The sequence below is a fragment of the Saccostrea cucullata genome, unplaced genomic scaffold (genome assembly GCF_032062105.1).
Source record: "Saccostrea cucullata isolate Sc308-1 unplaced genomic scaffold, CSIRO_AGI_Scuc_v1 ctg3344, whole genome shotgun sequence".
NCBI classification, from domain to species: Eukaryota; Metazoa; Mollusca; class Bivalvia; order Ostreida; family Ostreidae; genus Saccostrea; species Saccostrea cuccullata.
In genome coordinates this window covers 34886-55433 of record NW_026932913.1, presented here as the reverse complement: position 1 = coordinate 55433, position 20548 = coordinate 34886, and the positions used below count along the sequence as shown (strand labels likewise).

The 20548-nt window shown below is 31.9% G+C and overlaps 1 protein-coding gene across 4 annotated transcripts in view; it reads left to right on the top strand.

Annotated features, from left to right (window-relative positions):
- Nucleotides 1-2108: 2108 nt before the first annotated feature.
- LOC134236469 (receptor-type tyrosine-protein phosphatase T-like) overlaps nt 2109-20548 on the top strand; it is a 51836-nt gene continuing 33396 nt past the window's right edge. Inside the window, exons 1-7 of one of the 4 annotated variants that reach the window (XM_062718651.1) lie at nt 2109-2366; nt 11574-11711; nt 12656-12796; nt 15081-15212; nt 15342-15485; nt 17714-18046; nt 19006-19163. In XM_062718651.1, coding sequence (XP_062574635.1) covers nt 19122-19163 — 42 coding nt within the window. In that variant the 5' untranslated portion in view covers nt 2109-2366; nt 11574-11711; nt 12656-12796; ... (2 more) ...; nt 17714-18046; nt 19006-19121. Of the gene's footprint in view, nt 2367-11573; nt 11712-12655; nt 12797-12960; nt 14878-15080; nt 15213-15341; nt 15486-17713; nt 18047-18944; nt 19164-20548 lie in introns of those variants that run through there. The other 3 variants (XM_062718652.1, XM_062718653.1, XM_062718650.1) reach the window with 3 other exon arrangements.

Sequence of the window (20548 nt, the reverse complement as noted above, 5' to 3'; positions counted from 1 at the left end):
AGCAAGGGTGTGTTTTCCAGATTTGTGCAATGTGTGAACCCAGGGTCAGGGGTTCTTGTGAGTTGGGGCACTACCGATTATTGCTGAATATTACTGATTTCTTGAAATGCATTTTTTCCTCTACTCTCCCTATGGGTATTAAGTAACTAAACTAAGCATGCTAAGTGTTAGGATGAGCAATGGTGAAAAACTGTGCATGCCATGGCCTCTGGTTTAAAATATGAACCAAATTCAATGGTTGAAAAGTTGCTTGATGCTCAGGTGACCTATAAGGCCCATGGGCCTCTTGTTTAAATACATTTTATGTTTAAAGTCCAAAAACGAAGCTTTAAATCAAAATCTTTTCATGCAACAATTTTTATTTTATGCCTCTCTATGCAATGATATTAAAAGTTCGTTGAGATTATTTGAAATGGTATTTCAAAAAGTTAACATTTGCATCTCATAAAAGTATTTTAAAATTACATATTCCAAGAAATCAAAGTTCCTATAATTTAACTTTAGGTACCAATGATTTTAACATGATATGGAATTAATAAATAGTTATGCCCCCGTAATTAGTGAAGTTTCGGGGGTATATAGTTTTTGTCGTGTATGTCCGTTTGTCTGTCTGTCTGTCTGTATGTTTAGTTGTCTGTCTGTTTGTCCGCAAAAACTTTATCCTTGCCTATAACTTTTGATTTAGTGGAGCTAAGACATTTGTATTCCACATTTGTATTCCTTGTGACAAGATCTTTCTTTGAGTACCATCAAATTTGACCTTTTGACCTTGACCTTGGAGTTTTACTTTGGCCATATCTTCTGAACAATAGATACCAGGACATTTATACTTGACATATATATTCTTTGTGAAAAAACCTTTCATTGGATACCAACAACCTTAACTTTAACTTTGGCTATAACTTTTGAACAATGAGAAATAGGGCCTTTTTATACTTCACATATGTAATCCTTGTGAAAAAAAACCTTACATTAGATACCAAGAACCTTGACCCTTTGACCTTGAAGTTTGACCTACTTTAAAAATACAACAATGATCATAAGTTTTGAAGGGTTAGAACTAGGGCATTCTTACTATTCTTGTGACATGACCTTTCATTTGATATCAAGAAACTTGACCCTTTGATCTTGACCTTGGAGTTTCACCAACTTTTTACAAACTTTAACCTTGACCAGAACTTTTGATCATTAAGGGCTAGGGCTTTCATATTTCACATGTGTTATCCATGTGACAAGACTTTTTATTGGATATCAAGAATCTTGACCCTTTGAAATTGACCTTAGAGTTTGACCTACTTTTTACAAACTTTAAACTTGGTCATTACTTTTAAAACGGTAAGGACCAGCGCCTTCATACTTCCCATACGTAATCTTTGAGACAATGCCTTTCTTTAGAAACCAACAAACTTGCCCCTTTGACCTTGACCCGGATTTTCTTCTATCTTATAAAATGTTAACTTTGGTCATAACCCTGAAACAGGTGTAGCTAGCATTTTATATTTTGCGTTTCTTGTGAAAAGGCCTTAATTTTGATACCAACATATTTGATCTGCATTTGAGAAAGCTTAGCCTTCGCTATGGTGCCATACAGGGGCGTCAGTGTTTCACAAATACATCTTGTTTTTGCTATGAAATGATGTGTTCAAAAGTAGTAAAAGAAACTTAAGTATTGTATAAGTATTTTTTAAGTCACGCAATGTTCTTCAAAAGCCTGGATACGTATGATTTTTATAAAGAAAAAGGTTTTTTGTAAAGAAAAAGGATTTGTTTATTAATTTTCAATTAGAAAATACATGTACACAGTAGGTATTATTGTTCGCACTTCCTTTAAAGTTATTTAAGATTTACTTATTTTCCCTTTATGATAAGATAAACATGATTAGTTTTAAAGATGAAGTTTGAAGAATATCGTGGGTAAACACACAAATTTTCAGAACCTGAGAATCGGACTACTTTTTTCAAAATTTGTCAATTATCTATGTTCCATAAGTATGATTTGTGTTACAAATATACAAATCTAATTACATTTTTTGAAAAAGGTTTGAAAGGATAGAATGCGTTATCTTTTCTCTAATATTTTCATACCTTATATTTTTATTCTCTAGAACAAGGACAGAAAGAGATGATGTATGGGTACCAACTTTATGTTTCAAACACAACTGACTTAAACAGTTTGGACTCTATGCATCATTGTTACAATCACAGTGGGCCTGCCTTGCCTGACTTAATCTCCACACACGTTTGTGTAACATTTGGGAAATATGTTATCTTCTACAATGAAAGAATTCCTGGAGTGCATTATCCTAATTCTAATGGAGTGAATCAAAATTTTACAAATGTTCAGTTGTGTGATTTGATTGTAAATGGTAAGTCTTATTCATACATTAATGTTCTGATATGTGTATCGATAAACCATACATTTGACAAATATAGTTATATTTATCCCATGTCTACAGGTGGATATGACTCATCGGATTTTTTTTATATCTCACAGTCAAGTGTAGTTGTGACGCCACATTAAAACCGCTACTAGTCCTAGAATTTGTTTCAAGTTTATTGACTTTGTGCAGTAATGTACATAACAATTTTTCTTTGAACAACATGCATGTTGCCATGAATACCCAAAGTAGGAAAACATATTTTACTCTATTTTGCTTCTCAAGGTGTGAATGATGTAGATGTCTAGGATACTGCATAAAACATAAGAGAAAATATGGAAACCAGAGCTTTTTTTAATTGATTTTTTTACATTTGGACCACCATTTGACTCAAATGTGAATATAAAATTTTTTTCGAATCATTAATGCACATTTATTGGACAAAACCTATCATCTTCCAAAAGATAATTGGGCTCCTTCATAAAATGTAAAAGGAATTTCTTGGAACCATCATTTTCGGAAATCTTCTTGACCAACAGGGAGAAAAAAGAAAATTCCGAAACCTGACTACACATCTGAGTTCCATACTTTTTGAGTTTATCAATATATATCTTTTTTAAGTGTACAATACTCATACATATTGTAATTATTCATGTTTAGTATCTTTTTTTGAAAATAAGAAATATTGCTTATTCATTACCTTTACATATTTTATGATGATAACAAACAGTGTTGAGAGATGAAACTAACTTTTATTTCATGTACATGGAACACCTAAACAAGGGATTATTCCGTTAATTGACCAGATTAAAGGTGTACTGTTGATGGTTTTGATATTTGTATTCACAAAGACAGGCCCCAAAGCCATAAACTGAGAATAGACTGATCAAAATTTCAAGTAATACTACTTTTGGACTTTTGCGAAGACACTGACTTTTACAGTTGACGGCTTACATTGACATTTAAACCTGAATCATGTACGGAGGTACGGAATTGAAAATAGAAATAAAAAACATCCATCGAGGTGAATGTTATTGTACTCGGGGCATTGAAATAATTTATCAATCAAAAAATATAATTGGTAAAATTTACTTTGATACTTTATTCACGAGAATTAATATATCCTCATATTTTCAATAACTTCAGAAATGAAATAATGAAGAAGACAAATTCAGTAGGAAAACTTGTCAGGAGTTAGTCAAGGCTTGAAGGGAGGGTATTGAGGGTAGGAATGTTGCCGTTTCCTTCTTAGACAACGTATTATGATCTTTGAAATAGCTCGTTATAATCGTTTTTAGCTCATCTGATCAAAATTTGTCCGTCGTCTGTCGTTGTCGTTGTCGTTGTCGTCGTCGTTGTTGTTGTTGTCGTCGTTGTAAACTTTTCACATTTTCATCTTCTCCTAAAGAACCACTGGGCCAATTTCAACCAAACTTGGCACAGAGTATCCTTGGGTGAAGGGGATTCAAGTTTGTTCAAATGAAGGGCCACGCCCTTTTCTAAGGGGAGAAAAATCTTCTTCTCCAGAACCGCTGGGCCAGGAAAGATGAAACTCATGTGGAAGCATCCTCAGCTAGTGTAGATTCAAGTTTGTTCAAATCATGACCCCTGGGGCAAGGGTGGGGCCAAAATGGCCGACCCAAGTTGTACATAGGAATATATAGGAAAAATCTTTAAAAATCTTGTTCTCCAGAACCACTGGGCCAGGAAAGATGAAACTCACGTGGAATCATTCTCAGGTAGTGTAGATTCAAATTTGTTCATATCATGACCCCCGGGGCAAGGGTGGGGCCAAAATGGCCGACCCAATTTTTACATAGGAATATATGGGAAAAATCTTTAAAAATCTTCTTCTCCAGAACCACTGGGCCAGGAAAGATGAAACTCATGTGGAATTATCCTCAGGTAGTGTAGATTCAAATTTGTACAAATCATGACCCCCGGGACAAGGGTGGGGCCAAAATGGTCGACCCAAGTTTTATGTAGGAATATATAGGAAAAATCTTTAAAAATCTTCTTCTCCAGAACCACTGGGCCAGGAAAGATGAAACTCATGTGGAATCATCCTCAGGTAGTGTAGATTCAAGTTTGTTCAAATCATGACCCCTGGGGCAAGGGTGGGGCCAAAATGGCCGACCCAAGTTTTACATAGGAATATTTAGGAAAAATCTTTAAAAATCTTCTTCTCCAGAACCACTGGGCCAGGAAAGATGAAACTCATGTAGAATCATCCTCAGGTAGTGTAGATTCAAATTTGTTCAAATCATGACCCCTGGGGCTAGGGTGGGGCCAAAATGACCGACCCAAGTTTTACATAGGGATATATAGGGAAACCTTTTAAAATCTTCCTTTTAAGTACTTCAAAGCTATGATTAGTGATATTTATATGTAATCATCCTCAGGTAGTGTAGATTCTAATTTGTTCAAATGATGAACGCCTGGAGGGGGGATAAATTCAAGCCCAATGTGCTCAGGTGAGCGCTGTGGCCCCTGGGCCTCTTGTGTTAAATGTTAGGATCAATATTTTTTTCACAAAAGAGCTCCCGTATATTTTCTTGGTGTAAAAGTAAGCCGTCAACTGTAAAAGTCAGTGTCTTCGCAAAAGTCCTTTGAAATGATTTTGATAACAATACAAACAAATGTTTAAGGGGGCCGACTGGGGTTTTTATTGTTTGAAAACTACAAAAGCGAAACTCTTCATTTTTATACCATATGTAACTAACATTAACTTTAGTGTACATGCAAAGATTGGGAGAAATCTACTGCCCAGGTATTTTTCAGGGACCGTCTCAAATATAGGTACATTTACTATAGGATTATATAGCAAAATGTCAATTTTTAGCTCTCTAAAGTAAATTATACAAATATTACAATAGACCTTTTGTTCAAACTATAATTTATGATGAGTAATACTACATGTATATTATACATTATGTGTAAGAAACACAAAATTCTAACGACTTGTTACCAGAGGGGGCATCTCAAAAGGCCCAAAATTAACCAATTTCCCTGTTTTTATATAGCATTACAAAATATGGCGGGCACAAAGGTATTATATGATAAAAAATAAAAGAATGATGGAGAGATTCTCAAATTTCTATGTTTTAAATTTCAAGAGCGTACTTTTATGACGTTTTATTTAATAACATTTTGATTACCTTTTCTTTAAAAGCTTTAGTTTATCATAAAGTCAAAAACACAATATAATGACGTCAACCTCTCTATCATTTTTGGTTAATTGTTTAAAAATTCCATTATATGAAATTGTAATTACATTTTTTAATCTTTTATTTCTTAATTTTGTTTATTTTTATTCATCAAATGAAAAAAATTGCTTTAAAACAGTAAAAACGCTTTATTTTACTTTGATGCGCGAAATATTTCGTAACTATTTATCATAAATGGCAAGCTATTCAAAATCTGTTAGTAATAAATATTGACATTTCCACACTTTGACAAAGGCAAGTAGGCAATGACGCACATCTAAATATAAAACTATTGTATGGAAAACAAGTATTGTGTTTAGATAATTAACATCTTTTCTTCTTGATACCATCATTCCCCCTTTCCCTGTCAACAACCAACACATAATTTTAGAACTTAGGAATGGCCATATAATTAATCTACTAAGTAATAAGCAAATATAGGTACAAGTACATTTAAAAAAAATCTAAGATTTATCGAAAAAAAAAACAATTAATGTTAAACACAAAATTAAACATTTTATTCATATAAGCCGCTTTCTCTGCTGAATTTTATCTCCTATTTTTGCACCTACATGATCGGTATATAAAATTCATCTGAAGCAGAATTTGTGCATAATCTTATGCCTTTAAAGAAGAAAACACTTGCTGTGGCTTTCAACTCGACATTCAGATATATTGACGACGTATTGTCAATTAACGATTATAATTTCCAATCTCTTTTAACAAATAAAATTCGTTATAGCGAATTCTAAAAATCTGTTATAACAAATTAAATTAGTTATAACGAATTCTAAAAATTGTTATAACGAATTCAAAAATATATTTTGAAAGGTCCTAAATGGGCTTCCGTAAATTGGTTATGACAAATTCACAAATAATTTTCTATAGGCCCCAAAAGTCGAATTTGATGATACGATTTTAATTCGTTATAACAAATTTTAGAATTTGTTTAAACAAATTTGATTCGTTATTACAAATTTTAGAATTCGTTTTAACAAATTTATTCTGTTTATCCGTTACGACGATTTCATCAAACTTGTTCTAACAAATTCAATTCGTTACGACGAATTTAAAAAAATGTTATATAAGAAATAAATTCGTTCTAACAATTTCGACAATTCGTTATATGGAATTCAAAAATATTTTTGATAGGTCCTTAATCGGCTTCCGTAATATTTGGAAATTCTACTTGAAAAAAAAAAACTTAAATGGTAATCTAACAACCAAGCTTTTGACGTTATCATTCGTGCGCCGTAAGACGATACAAAACATAACATAAAATCTCACAATTTGTTTATTTATGCATACATCTATTTGAAATTTGCTAATTTTATTTTAAAACTATGTACTAAACAATGGTGAAAATATCAGAACGTAGTAATGATTATTATTCACGCGAGACAACTTGGCCATGATTTCACCGGACAACCCTCGTACATAACACGTACATATACATAAGTCTTAACATTTTTTTTTTATTTATACAAAATTTTATTCACATAAGCAAATGTGATTGGGCAGCAGGAAAAGCCTATTTTAGCCCTGTCCCTGAGAGTCTCTCAAAGTCTAAACATTTCATCAGTCGTTTCCTTAACCCCAAATATACATGTTTTAAACTTTGTAACCGCAACGTGGGGTGATATTTTTTCAATCATATTATTTCTTCAGTCTTTTATTTCGAAAATCCTTTAAAAAGTTTGCCGTTTGTATATTTTTGAAGTTAACAAAAAACAATATATTAAAATTAATGTATTTCGTGTTTGTAGGCAACTGACTAAAACTTAAACAGGAATATAGATATCCATGCATTCTAATAAAAGTTATGTTTCTCTCTTAGGCTGTCTTTGTCAGATCCACACTTCTTTCTCCTAATTAAATCCTTTAAATGATATTTAAGGACATTCGATCCTGTCCTTTTGAGCCGAATTTAGTCTGGACCTTTATTTCTAAAATTCTGCATTTTAAGTTATACGGTTGAGTTTAGATTCTACAATGCAAATTAAACTATATCCTTTGCAAAAACCGCAATTAAATTCCATTCAAGAAGAGTTAAGCCAGGGACTATATCTTGTGGTGGAAGGTTTCTTTTTAGAAGAAAATTATCAATTTATCCCTTTTGAACTTTATAGAGTACTATTAATTTTAGATTCCTATTTTTTCATGTTGGTTGCACACAAAGCTGTTTTTTGCAGTGAAATGTGTTATACATGTGTGTTCTGAAATATTTATTGAGTTATTTCTTATGAATTCTTTCGACGAATTATGAAAAATATAGTAAATATATTCTGAAAGTCCAGGAAAAAATTGAGCCAATTTTAACAGAAAATTGCCAATTTTTCTTAATATCTAAATATTTACATCATATACCCCCACTTTTAATATTATTTTCTGAATATTTAAGATATTAACTTTGACCCATCTGCTTAAATTCAGCAAAAGTTTAAGACTTGAGAATAACTTTCTTGCTTATTAAATTTTTAATGCCAGAAAAATCACATTTTGTGAGTGCAGAAATTGATTATGTGTAGCAATTTGAATCTTTCCTTAGTCACAATTTTAAATTGTCTTTTTTTAAATAGACTTATGGTTCATTTTGTTCCATGCTTTATTTGGATAAAAATATTAGAGGGAAAACGTTGAAGATGTATTTTTTTTTATTAAGACATAGGTTTCAGTGCAAAGAGGTCATATTTTATGTAATGTAGCGCCAAAAGAAGCATCTTGACACCCACATTTTGATTTGATTTTTAATTAAGAAATTTAAGATTTAATTAGAAAGTAAAAATATACTAGACCAAAAAAATGTTTAAGACTTTAAATATCAGGATCGAACGTCGTTAAATGATTTAACCATTCAGAAAATGCCTGTTCAGAAGAATTCTATAAAGTCAAACAATACACAATTTTCTTAATAAGTAATTGTAGAAAAAAGAAAAAAAAATATCAATATGTGTGGGTCAATTGTACTCTTCAAAGATCAGTAGAAATAATTGTTTTTAAATACGAAAAATATTGAGTTTAAACGCAAAGAATATTGCTTTTTCGAGGGTTGTCACTGTATCTATAATATTTGGCGTCATATTATCGGATATATTGTACCAAAAGATGTATAAAAGCTAACCAAAATTGAAAATTCCTTTTAATAATGTTCAATTGAATTAGCGTTATAGACGTTCTAAGCTGTTTAAAAAAATAGGTGTAACTGCGTCACAACATAACGTCACATTTTAAAGTGTATATTGTTAGAATGAACAAAGACAAACACATTAAAAAGCATCTAAAAAGCGTCTAATCGGCCAATAAATTAAAAAACAACATTTTCTTAAGTTGAAAATAAAATAACGTCATTACTTTTGGATAATAAATATTGTTGTTCTAATCTGCTGTATTGAACAAAGGAAATGTCGAAATGGAAAAAAATCGCTTAAACGAGCTGTAATGCTTTTATTGCTCCAAAATGGGAAATTCGCCTGTAGAGACAGTTACGATGATTCATCAGACTCACAGAAAAGTTAATCTAAATAATAGATTTGCTTATAGATGGTTTTAGCGATTTTAACGGGTCTTTGGTCAGTAGAGAACAGGAGGCCCAAACAAGAGGCCCATGGGCCATATCGCTCACCTGAACAATGTGGCTAGTAAAAAAGCAGAAATCACTTTATTATTAAACCCAATAGTGGTCCCAACCAATCCTCAAAAGGGAGTGGGTATAGTTTGAGCAAACTAAGGATGCTTGCATATTTCTTTGATCGGCCATTGAAGCCCTGCCCTGAGAATGCTTCCATAAAAATAGGATCATTCATGCCTTTGTTATTCTTAAGAAGAATTTTTTTTTTAATTTCCCTATATTTCTATGTAAAACTTTGATCGACCATTGAAGCACTGCCCTGCCCCCACGGGTCATGATTTGAACAAACCTGAATCTACACTACCTGAGGATGCTTTCATATAAGTATGATCATTCATGCCTTTGCTTTTCTTGAGAAGAAGATATTTAAAGAATGATTCTATATATTTCTATGTAAAACTTTGATCAGCCATTGTGGTTTCAGTCCGTCTCATCCTACCCCCGGGGTCATGATTTGTATAAACCTGAATCTGCACTACCTGAGGATGATGGTTTCCTATAAGTTTCATCTTTCCTGGCCCAGTGGTTCTTGAGAAGAAGATTTTTAAAGAATTTTCCTATACATTTCTATATAAAAATTTGATCGGTCATTGTGGCCCCGCCCTACCCCCGGGGGTCATGATTTGTACAAACTTGTATTAACACTACTTGAGGATGCTTCCTTATAAGTTTCATCTTTCCTGGTACAGTGGTTCTTGAAAAGAAGATTTTTAAACATACTTTTTCATTATTTCTGAATTATCTCTCCTTGAATAAGGGCGTGGTTCTTAATTTAAACAAACTTAAATTCCTTTCATCTAAGGATACTTTTTGCCAATTTTGGTTGAAATTGGCCCAGTTGTTCTTGAGAAGAAGTCGAAAATGGGAAATGTTAACGACAACAATAACGACAACAAGGACGCCGACACAGACAACGGACAAATTTTGATCAGAAAAGCTCACTTGAGCCTTCGAATCAGGTGAGCTAAATAGGAGGTCGGGTGGAAACGTTCAATAGTGTCTGACGTTGTCCAAAAAGAGAGACGTGTCACGATTATAGCGATGAGAAACTTTCAGTTTGTCTTATGGAACTGTTCAAAGAGTTTTGACAGAGGACTGAATTATGTACAGAATGAGTGTAAAATGGATGCCAATAATTCTTTAAAAGAGAAATATATGTGAATTTGATCGTGAACTTCAAATATTTTTTTAATGAAACGAATGGGGAAACGTTTATGACGGCGCGTATTCATCATATGACGTAAATTAGGTGCGGCGACTACCATAAACACTTTGTATATAATTCGATATTTTGAAAAGTATAAACCATTTTAATTTGAATTTTTCAGGACTTATTTGTAATAAATATAGCTTTGATCATGTATAATTTCGTTGATTTACGCCGACTACTAGCAATTTTATCGAAGTTGTGACATTTCTGATATATCGACCCGTGTAAATGCAAAAAATAAAAAAAAAACTACTGCGTTTAAACGCAAAAATTATTGCGTTTAATCACAAAAGTATTAAGATTAAATGCAAAAATTATTGCAATTAAACGCATCAAACATTTTTGCGTTTAAACGCACGAAGTATTGCGTTTAATCGCTTAATTATTGCATTTAAACGCAATCGTTTGCGATTAAACGAAAAGTGCTTTGCGTAATCTTTGCGATTAAACGCAAGAAAAAATATTTCTTTCTCTTAACTGACCTCAACGGACTTCCATACTAACCTTATGGACCAGGCAAAATTTATCAAAATGATGGGACCAGTGCAAAATTAATTTCTCATTTTAAAAAATTACATGCCCCATGGCTTCTTATTTCAAAAGTTATAATCTACCCGTGCCTTTACATCTATTAAAAAGTTACTGTCCCATGGTTATATCTTGATGGTTATAGTGAGAATATTGCAACAAAAAATCAAAGTTACCCATTACTTATATGTATGTATATTACTTGAAAGAGTTTGTTTCTTTGTTAAATTTTGCATGCAGCATGCATCGATTTGAAGTTTTATTTTCGCTTTGTATGCATGACTTTTAAAAGTGATAATACATTTTTTTAATTCTTGGGGAAAAGTATAACAATGCGTAATTGTGTCTCAAGTTTAGTAAAAAAAACAATTTTGCCCCTTGGGCACTTAATATTAAAATTATTTTTGCCCAGTGGTTTTCTTCAATGAAAAGTCATTGCCCTATGCCTGTTTGTACCGGTCCCATAATTGTGTCTTGTCCTAAGGAGGTGATGGAAACTCATGATATAGAAATCAGACTTTATTAGTTTGAAAATAAAAATGTATCACTTTTTTGTTTAAGTGTTCTCTGTTATGATAGCTGTTGTCTTATCAACAAGATTACCATACGCAGTGTTGTTTTAGGATGTGATACTCCTGGAACGTATGGAAATGATTGCAATAGGAGATGTCCATCAAAATGCCAAGAACAACGATGTCACATTATCAACGGAACCTGTTTAGGTTGTACGGAAGGATGGAAAGGAGATAAGTGCGAATATCGTAAGACTTTTCACATTTTAAAAAGTATTTTCATTTCAAAATTAAATTGATTTTATTGATTTTATTAAAAGATATACCAGGGTTAAAACAAAACTGGTATCAAAATTGCTAAGTGTGGAAATGTAATAGTTTTCACATATAAAAAAAAATCGGAATTGATTGTTCAAATGAAAAGATAAACGAGGGTTCAAAAATAGTAATTCCAAGTAACAAAGTTTTTTAGAGAAGTCAATAAACTTATAACTCTATTAATATGACTTCTGTCCTAAAAAATTAAAAAAGAATAAACAATACTTTCGGTAAAAATAAAACAACGCCAGTTTTTTTTTTTCACTTCAGGAAAAAAAATATTTTGAAGCCTTATGACGCTTATTCGATACTCATTTCGAATAAAACAATGCACACGATAAGTGCAGAAATGAACGAGAGAAATATGAAGATAACGAGTTGTTATAAAGGTAACACCTTTCTAACACTACACATAAAGACTAAGAGGTGGGATCAGATGTCTTGGAGTTCTAAGCATCCAATGTTACCGTGTAAACACCATGTGCTCTATGTGATGATTGGGAATCCAGGAAATTTATTGACAATACAATGTATGAAAAAGTCAGTTCGGAAATAAATTTGGATAAATTTCAAGAATTTTTAATATTTCAAAATAAAAGACAAGTAGTATCAAACTTTACTGCAAATGTATTTCCAATGGATCAGTTAGTAATACTTTGAAAATCAGACGTGATTATTTCGGTCTAGTTTTTTTCTCTATTTTTATCACAAACCTTTCAACGCAATACAAAATATTTTATTTTGATTTACATTAATTTTTTCTCTAATTTCTTCTACATTTACTTGTAACATTTATTTTAAGATGGAATTATACCTTTTAATGTTTAAATCCTAATTCAATTAATAAATGCATGATGATTTTATTTCTAATATAGGATGTCCAGAGGGATATTATGGTTTGGAATGCAGAGGTATTTGTTCAAACAACTGCCAAGAAAACAGAACCTGTAATCACGTGACTGGGAACTGTGACAACGGCTGTTCTGATGGATGGACTGGTGGACGTTGTAACAAAAGTAATATTATATCGTATTTATTTTCAGATATTTCTATGTCGCTACATATAGAATTAAACATACTTTTATGTATATTTATCTTTGTATCACACGAAATACCAATACCAACTAGAGTAAAGAGGCCAAAGAATTTATATAATACATATTTTATTACTTTTCTCTGTTTTCTCATTCTCTGATTGACTCAAACTTGCATATTTATATGATTTCATTTACTTGTTTCTAAAATCAACTATGATTGATAATTTATTTACACAAAGCTTACATGTATATTCCATAAAAGTAACAAGTAGCCTTTCAATGTCACTATTTCACTATTTCTCCGATGACTATCACTCAAATTTTTGTATGTCATTTTTAATACATCGATTTTTTTGTTTTGTTATTTTTATTTAGACAACAGCGCTTTCTAAAGCTAGTTCAAACATAAATCATTTCCGGGAAGATAATTCTGCAGTTGACCAAAATCAAAACGAAAACCTTCAATATATAAACGAGTTTAGTTTTTTTTTAAATACAATGTGACATCTGAATAAAAGAATTCCGTTTTTTAATTAGACAGAACTGTCATTTATTTAGATGTATTGTTTGGGAGGAGCAACATACCGCATAATTTTTTTTATTTTTACTGTTTGCATGCATCCACCAAAAAGTAATTTGGTTCAATTAACTCTAGTACTGTGATAAACAAGGATTCCACAAAGCGGAACATCACCTCGCTAAGAACTTATTTATAAATTTAGACAGCATTTGATATCGATATTGAGACTCCACCAGATTCCAGTGGAGCGTTACAAACTCGTGAGTCACGGCATCTTATATCAGCGCTGCAGCATTTTTGTGCAACTGTGAAATGGTGTGAAGATTCCCATAACAAGTCCGAGATTGGATTCGAATCCGACACGTAGGGATCAACGCCTTATTTATTGACTTTGGAACAAACTCATTAACCACTGAATTACATCGTGTAGCTCATGAACGACTCTGTAGAAAATAAATATCATTTCTACAACGAGGTATATTATTGACAAACAAATGGATAAAAAAGAATTTCAACAGGCACGTTTAAAGTCATCTTTACGTAAGTTCTATGCGATATGGTTGATACAATGACCTTGTCAGCAAAAACAATTTATCATTGAATCAAATGCTGACTGACGTTTTTCATATTAATTGTTAATCCATTATTTATACACTGCATTGACGACAGATTTTTCCGCTATTTCTTGATCATGACAAGGAGCACACGGCGGGTGATGCTCACTCCTCCATGGCACCTAATCCCACCTCTGATGTTTTGGAGGTCCGTTATTGCTCTGCTCCTATTTTCCTTTGTTTTATTAACTTTTGATCTGGATTACTGTTAGTTATCTCCATATGTTACATTGTTGACCGGTCACCCGCTTATTCTTCTTGATAATGTAAACGGAAAATTCGTAGACTATACAAGGTACGTGAAAATAATGAATTAATAATTTGTATTAAAAAAATAAGTCAACACTCGACTTAACGGTACTGAATAGCTAAAAATCATATATATGTTTTTAATATTGTAAAATTACTTTAATTCAGAGTTCATTGCCTTTTTCTTCCTTCCGAAGTGTGATTCCAGCTCCATTTTTATTGCATATTTAGATAATAATCATAATTACTTTAAAAAATCTAAGACTTTAAATTTTGTGTTACATCATTGAAAAGTCTAAAAAGAGAGAATTTTCTTCATTAAGTCACCTCAGTCATTCAGGTGACCTGCGGGAGTATTGCATGTTTTAGTTTACATAATACCAGAGGAATTTCGGTTAATAAGGTATATGTAAAGCAGGTTTAGGCTAATTATAGTATTCAAAATCTTATTGACGTCGAAGAAGATTTATTGTACATCTTGTGATTGAAAAATATTCATATTATCATTTTATCTTTTTCATCGTTATTAACATAGAAATACTCCAAAACAAGTTGCACCGTGACAGAAATATGTAGACAAAATATCACTACCCTCTGTGATTCGGTCGCCCTATGACCTCTGACACCGAAATAAAATTCATACAGAATCGAACATATTTTCTCTTCAATAGGTTCATGTAAGAAAGATGTTTGCAAAATTTAATGTAAATATTGTTCTTTAAGCTCATCGTTCATAGAATAATAATAAAATGATGATTATGTTATAATAATAATACATACTATATATAGAATAAAGTGTTCTTAATTTGATAAACTTTATTCTAAGACTCGTATTAATTTTTTATCATAAAATTCTGTTGTTCTTTTTTTAATTGATTAGCTTGTGGTCCTGGTCGGTATGGACAAAATTGTTCGTATATTTGCTCCAGAAATTGTAAAGATGCCAGGTGTGATCATGTCTATGGGAAATGTATATGTAAACAAGGATGGAAAGGATCAGACTGTTTGACAGGTAAAATTTCTTATAAAAATTTCTCTTACTGATTTCGAAAAAGGAGGAATGTATTCATTTATTTATATATATTATCTAGAATCTTCATTTTCATTTAAAATTACGTGCTGTATTATTTATATTATGCAGAATGTTCAAATGGCACATTTGGAGAAAATTGTCTTCAAAACTGCAGTGATCAATGCAACAACAATGAAGTGTGCAACAATACCAATGGAGAATGTCCAAATGGTTGTAATAGCAACTACGAGGGTGTAACCTGTCATAAAATGAGTATGGATTGTAAAACCTTTATACTTATTTTAATTTTAATCACAAAACTATTTGAATCTATTTAATTCTCATAATTCCTACTACTTAAAATAAATATTGATTTCATTTTTGCTGGTTAGTATGCCATTAATTCTTCATCCTCACGATGCCAGTCGTCCTAAATCCACTTGTGGCCGTTAAACACCAAAAAATGTCGTTCGATATCAAACGGGCTTGTTTCTCCTTATGAGAAGTATGCAACAGATCGGTACTTAAAAACAAACCACTAATTAATGTTAAATGTAAACCGAACGTATAAGCAATTTTTTTTCACTAAAAAGTTTTATATGAAGAGACGGGGCCCTTAACTATATGCACCAAATCTAGTTGGTCATTACGATAGGGATCAGTGAATTTCATTTGGGTTTTAACTGACAGGATTAGCTATCTTTCATTGCAGAGAGCACCTTTCGATTTTGATGTAAAAGTTCGTTTGATAGTATTGTTAAATGGCTTGTCTGCTCAGTTTATGTTAGCTTTATAAACAAAAAATTAAAACTTTGGTATTTGGGTTGTATTAAATTGTTGATTTGGAATAAAATTGTATTCATTTCCATTAAAATAAAAATGTGATGACGAAGAAGATTCAGTAAAGAAACTAAATTCAAATGATGCAGTTTTGAACACGTTAAAAGAATTTTTCTGGGGATAAGGGGGTGATGGGTTTATAAGGGTGTCGTTTTTCTTTTAATCTGTTGTTCCCCTTTCACTGAAAGGGGTGATATTAATTTCGATCTGTCTTTCAGTCCCTACCGTGTCTAGCTGTCTGTCTGTTATATTTTCGTTTCTGCTCGATATCTCGAAAAGGATAGAGCTTTTGCAGTAAAATGTTATACCTCAACTTCCTAAGGAAGACCCCCTTATTTTTTATGTCAAAGGACATAGTCCTAAAATCATACATTCTACATTCTAAATCTGTGTGCAAAGATTTCAATTCTGGGCGATACCTCAATAAAATTTTGAGCTTTTGTAATGACATTTAATATTACATGTATTATTTCATTTGGCCCCTCCCGCCCTTCTGAAAGTCCTCCCTAGCCCCATCTCTAGATCCGCGTATAGGTTTCTTTTTTTCTTCCTGAAGGACATACATAAGGACAGACATTCTCTGAGTAAGCTAAGCTTGTTTTTTCATTTATTTTCTGCCTTTAGTGTCAAAAATTGGATCTAAAATAAAGAAGGAAAAACATTTATAGCCTTTAGGGAATTTTCCTTGAAATATGAAAAAAGTTTTTCATTTCATGTGTGTATTTAAACAGCTGTCATCCTTAACCAATTAAATGGGCTATTACGCTCACATCCCCATAATATTTATTCTTCATTGACATGTTGATAATTCAGTAAAAAAGACAAATGATTTTGTATGTTTCATTCATAAAATTAATCAATATAAGAAGGAAATAAATTCATAAATATTAATTAAATGTTATTTTAATCCAACAAAATTATCAAATCGACTGCATCCTATTGAAATTGATACGTAAGTAGATATTTACATTAGCTGTGTTTTTCTAGAAAGCCAACTGTGAAAATGATTTGAATACCATTTTCATGTATACTCACGCGTAAAAATATACACGGAGAAACTTGCGTTAACGTGACGTCACAATGAGGCTACGTCTACGTTAGTGAAAATGCAACAATATAGGGCAACGAGAAATTTAAATATTGAGTACATTATTGGTTTTTTCAAACATGTAAAATATTAGGGATGATTTTAAGTTTAGTGTTAAATATTCGTGTGTGAATCACACAGACTTGCATGTAGGCATATTTTTCATGAAGCGCGCTATCACACACCAATAACTCACACAAAACTTAAAAACATTCCTTAAATGAATGGACCCTCTCGTGTAAAGAGGAACAGTCCAATCTCGACATGTTGACCTGCGTCATTTCATTTAAAGGTTTTAGAGCGGTAAGTAGAATAAAATTAAAGTTCTTGTCGTTAATGGTGCAAGATAACCTCCTCGATTTTGAAATGTTCAAAAATAAAAGCATATGCTAACCTTTCGGATTTTTTTTTATTTCAAACAACATTTTTCGACCTCTAAGGTTATCCTGCAATATTCACGCAAACGGGAATTTAATTCTTAAATACTCATAAAAGTACTATAAAATATTCTAAAAGGAAAAATACTGATATTTTGAATGATAAAGTGGTTGCTCCTAGCTATGCAAAATTGCAGAATCAGCAAAACCCCAATCACAACATGAAATTACACTGCCTGTCACCATCGTGATTGTTGCTTGCTTTCTTGTGCTGATCATACTGATAGTCATATATGTGATAATATGGAAACGGTGAGTATTTTAGAATTAATTATATCAATTATTCATTGATCTTTGAAACACTTATACAATTCTTCGCTACGTATTTAAGAATTCTTTTGAAAAGCCAGGCTGTGGTCTTAATACTTCGTACATATTACAGTATGTATTTAATTACTTTACTTTCTGCAGAAAATATCGACGTGGGGAATTAAAACGTGACCCTGAACATTTGCCGACTGAGTCAAAAGGTAAGACCATTCCAATTTTTTTTCAATGTCCAGTTGCCATACATCTGTCTTAAACCTGCCTATCCACTCGCAAAAAGGACATCACCAGTAAAATAAAACACAGACTTTAGAGTAACAAATCGAACATGCGTTATTCAATGGATTTCATTTCACATATCAATTTTGTTGGTAGAAAGATCTATTCTTTAGCAAAATAAAAGTTTCAAATTGTTAAAATCTACTTTATATGATATACTGTAGATCAGTGTTTAGAAAAATTAAGGAAAATTTGACAGAATAATCAATTTTAGGATTTTGATTTTGTTTAGGATTTTTTTTCTGATAGGGAATGTCGAAAACAAAGGTGCACGCGAATGCTAAACATAAATAAGATGTCTTTGTGAAACACTATGCCCCCGATGGTAACACAAGTCTGGAGTAGGACGTAGACTGAACTGGTATACACTTTTAAGATGTTTAAGGGCTTCAAATGTAGGTCAAAAGTCACAGTCGAGGTCACATGATAAAAAAAATTCTGTACCAATGGAAAGGTCTTGTCATAATGACCACTCATGTCAAAATATTGAAGCCTTACCCTTTATAGCGCTAAAGTAATGGGCTAGATTAAAGTTGGCAACAGACAGACAGACAAACAGACAGACAGGACAAAAACAATATACCCCCGGGATTCTTTCGATCCAGGGGCATAAAAACCTTGGAATAGCCTGAAAAATTAATCATTTTAGTTTTTGCCTACTCTGAAACTAACATGTACTACTGCATGAATGAAAATTAGAAAATGATTGTAGGTCTTAGTTATTAAAATGCGAGTATTGAATATTCTTAAAAATCCCATACAATACTAAAACATATATTTCATGTATGATCATGTAAAAAAATTATTTTAGAATAAATGAAGTTGTTTTTAATTGGAGTTGTCATCATGCAAACTAAATATATAATAATTTTAATGAAAACAGAAAGTAAAGACATTCATTCGTACACAAATGAGACGGCTAACTTACAAGAAGAAGCAAAAACAATTAACAAAAACCAGAAAATTTCTGTAGCCGACCTTTGGAAGACCATAGAAGAGATGTGCGAGGATAATGGTTCGGGTTTCAAAGCAGAGTACGAGGTATGACATATGTTAACCACATAGGTAGTTAATACTTGTATAAACAATTGCAAAAGATATTATCCAAAGCAATTTGATTAAAATCAAATCCTTAATACTGTTCGTTTCACCATATGTTTCATCCTTTGATTCTCTCACATAGATTGCTATACCAGGTAGCGATCTAGTGTGAGCGAATCAAAGGATATTTTTTAATTCAGGTTGATATCTAAAGCTGGATATACCGAACAATATTAGATGTACACATGTATTCATTATGAATAGTTTCGCAGGGATAACTTAAGATTACTATAGTTACATGTAACTATAATTCTTCTTAATAGCTAATTATATTCACTTTGATACTTTTATTCAAAATGAAACAAGCTGAAGACACCCTAAAATTCAATAAGATTCAGAGTCCTATCATCTCAGAAATATAATACCAATGTTGTAACGGATGACTGCACTTAGAGCTGTGATTTTGGGTCTTTTTCGGTTGCCTCTATTACTTAACCTTATTTCACTTTTGTATATTTACTACAGAAGTCTGCCAGTTTGGCAACAAATTAAAATTCTAGACTGTAAAACAGTAAACAAAGTTCCTTTTTTCTTGTCCTTAGTGTTTTCCAAATACAGAGAATTTACATTTATCTGCCCTTGGTTGAACATTAAGTCTACTACTGGGTTTTAAATTAGACTAAATGAATATCAATGACATGTATTAAAACATTTCAGATCGTTATTTACCATTTCCCTATTTGTTCTGTATGACACAAATACATTTTTACAAAGGTAAAAGTCTAATTTGCATCCCTGCACCAACACATAATCTCAAAATAATATTTAAAAAACTCTTCAAGGACATTAAACAAATTGAAATAGTAGTAGTGCTCTTACTTACCAAAAAATAAAATGCAAATAATGTGTTTCTCTAAAAGGAAAAGAGAATTATATGTAATTGAGAATATTTATAGTTTTACTATTTTCAGTAGGCGTCCACATAAGATTTAAATTAATTTGGAAATCTAAATTCATATTTCAAGCTATTTACGTGCTATAGATGATACAATTTTGCAATTTTATAAAAAGAATCATTCCTTTCTCCGAATGTGGGATGGTGTAATAAGCTATCAAGATCGCGAATCTTGTTCCCGACACGAGTATGTAATGAATGATTATTTTTTGCCTCATTATTTTATCCAAAACGAAGGGTCTATCATTTTTAATTAAAATTTACATATACAGTGGAGCCTCATTTATCCGGACTCTTTGGTTCCCAGTCAAATTGTCCGGATATGTGAAGTGTCCGGATATCTGAATTACCAGTTAATCAAGACAAAATAACGTTAAAAAATTCTGTTCCCATGAATAATCGTCCGGAAACTGAAGCATCCGGATATCTG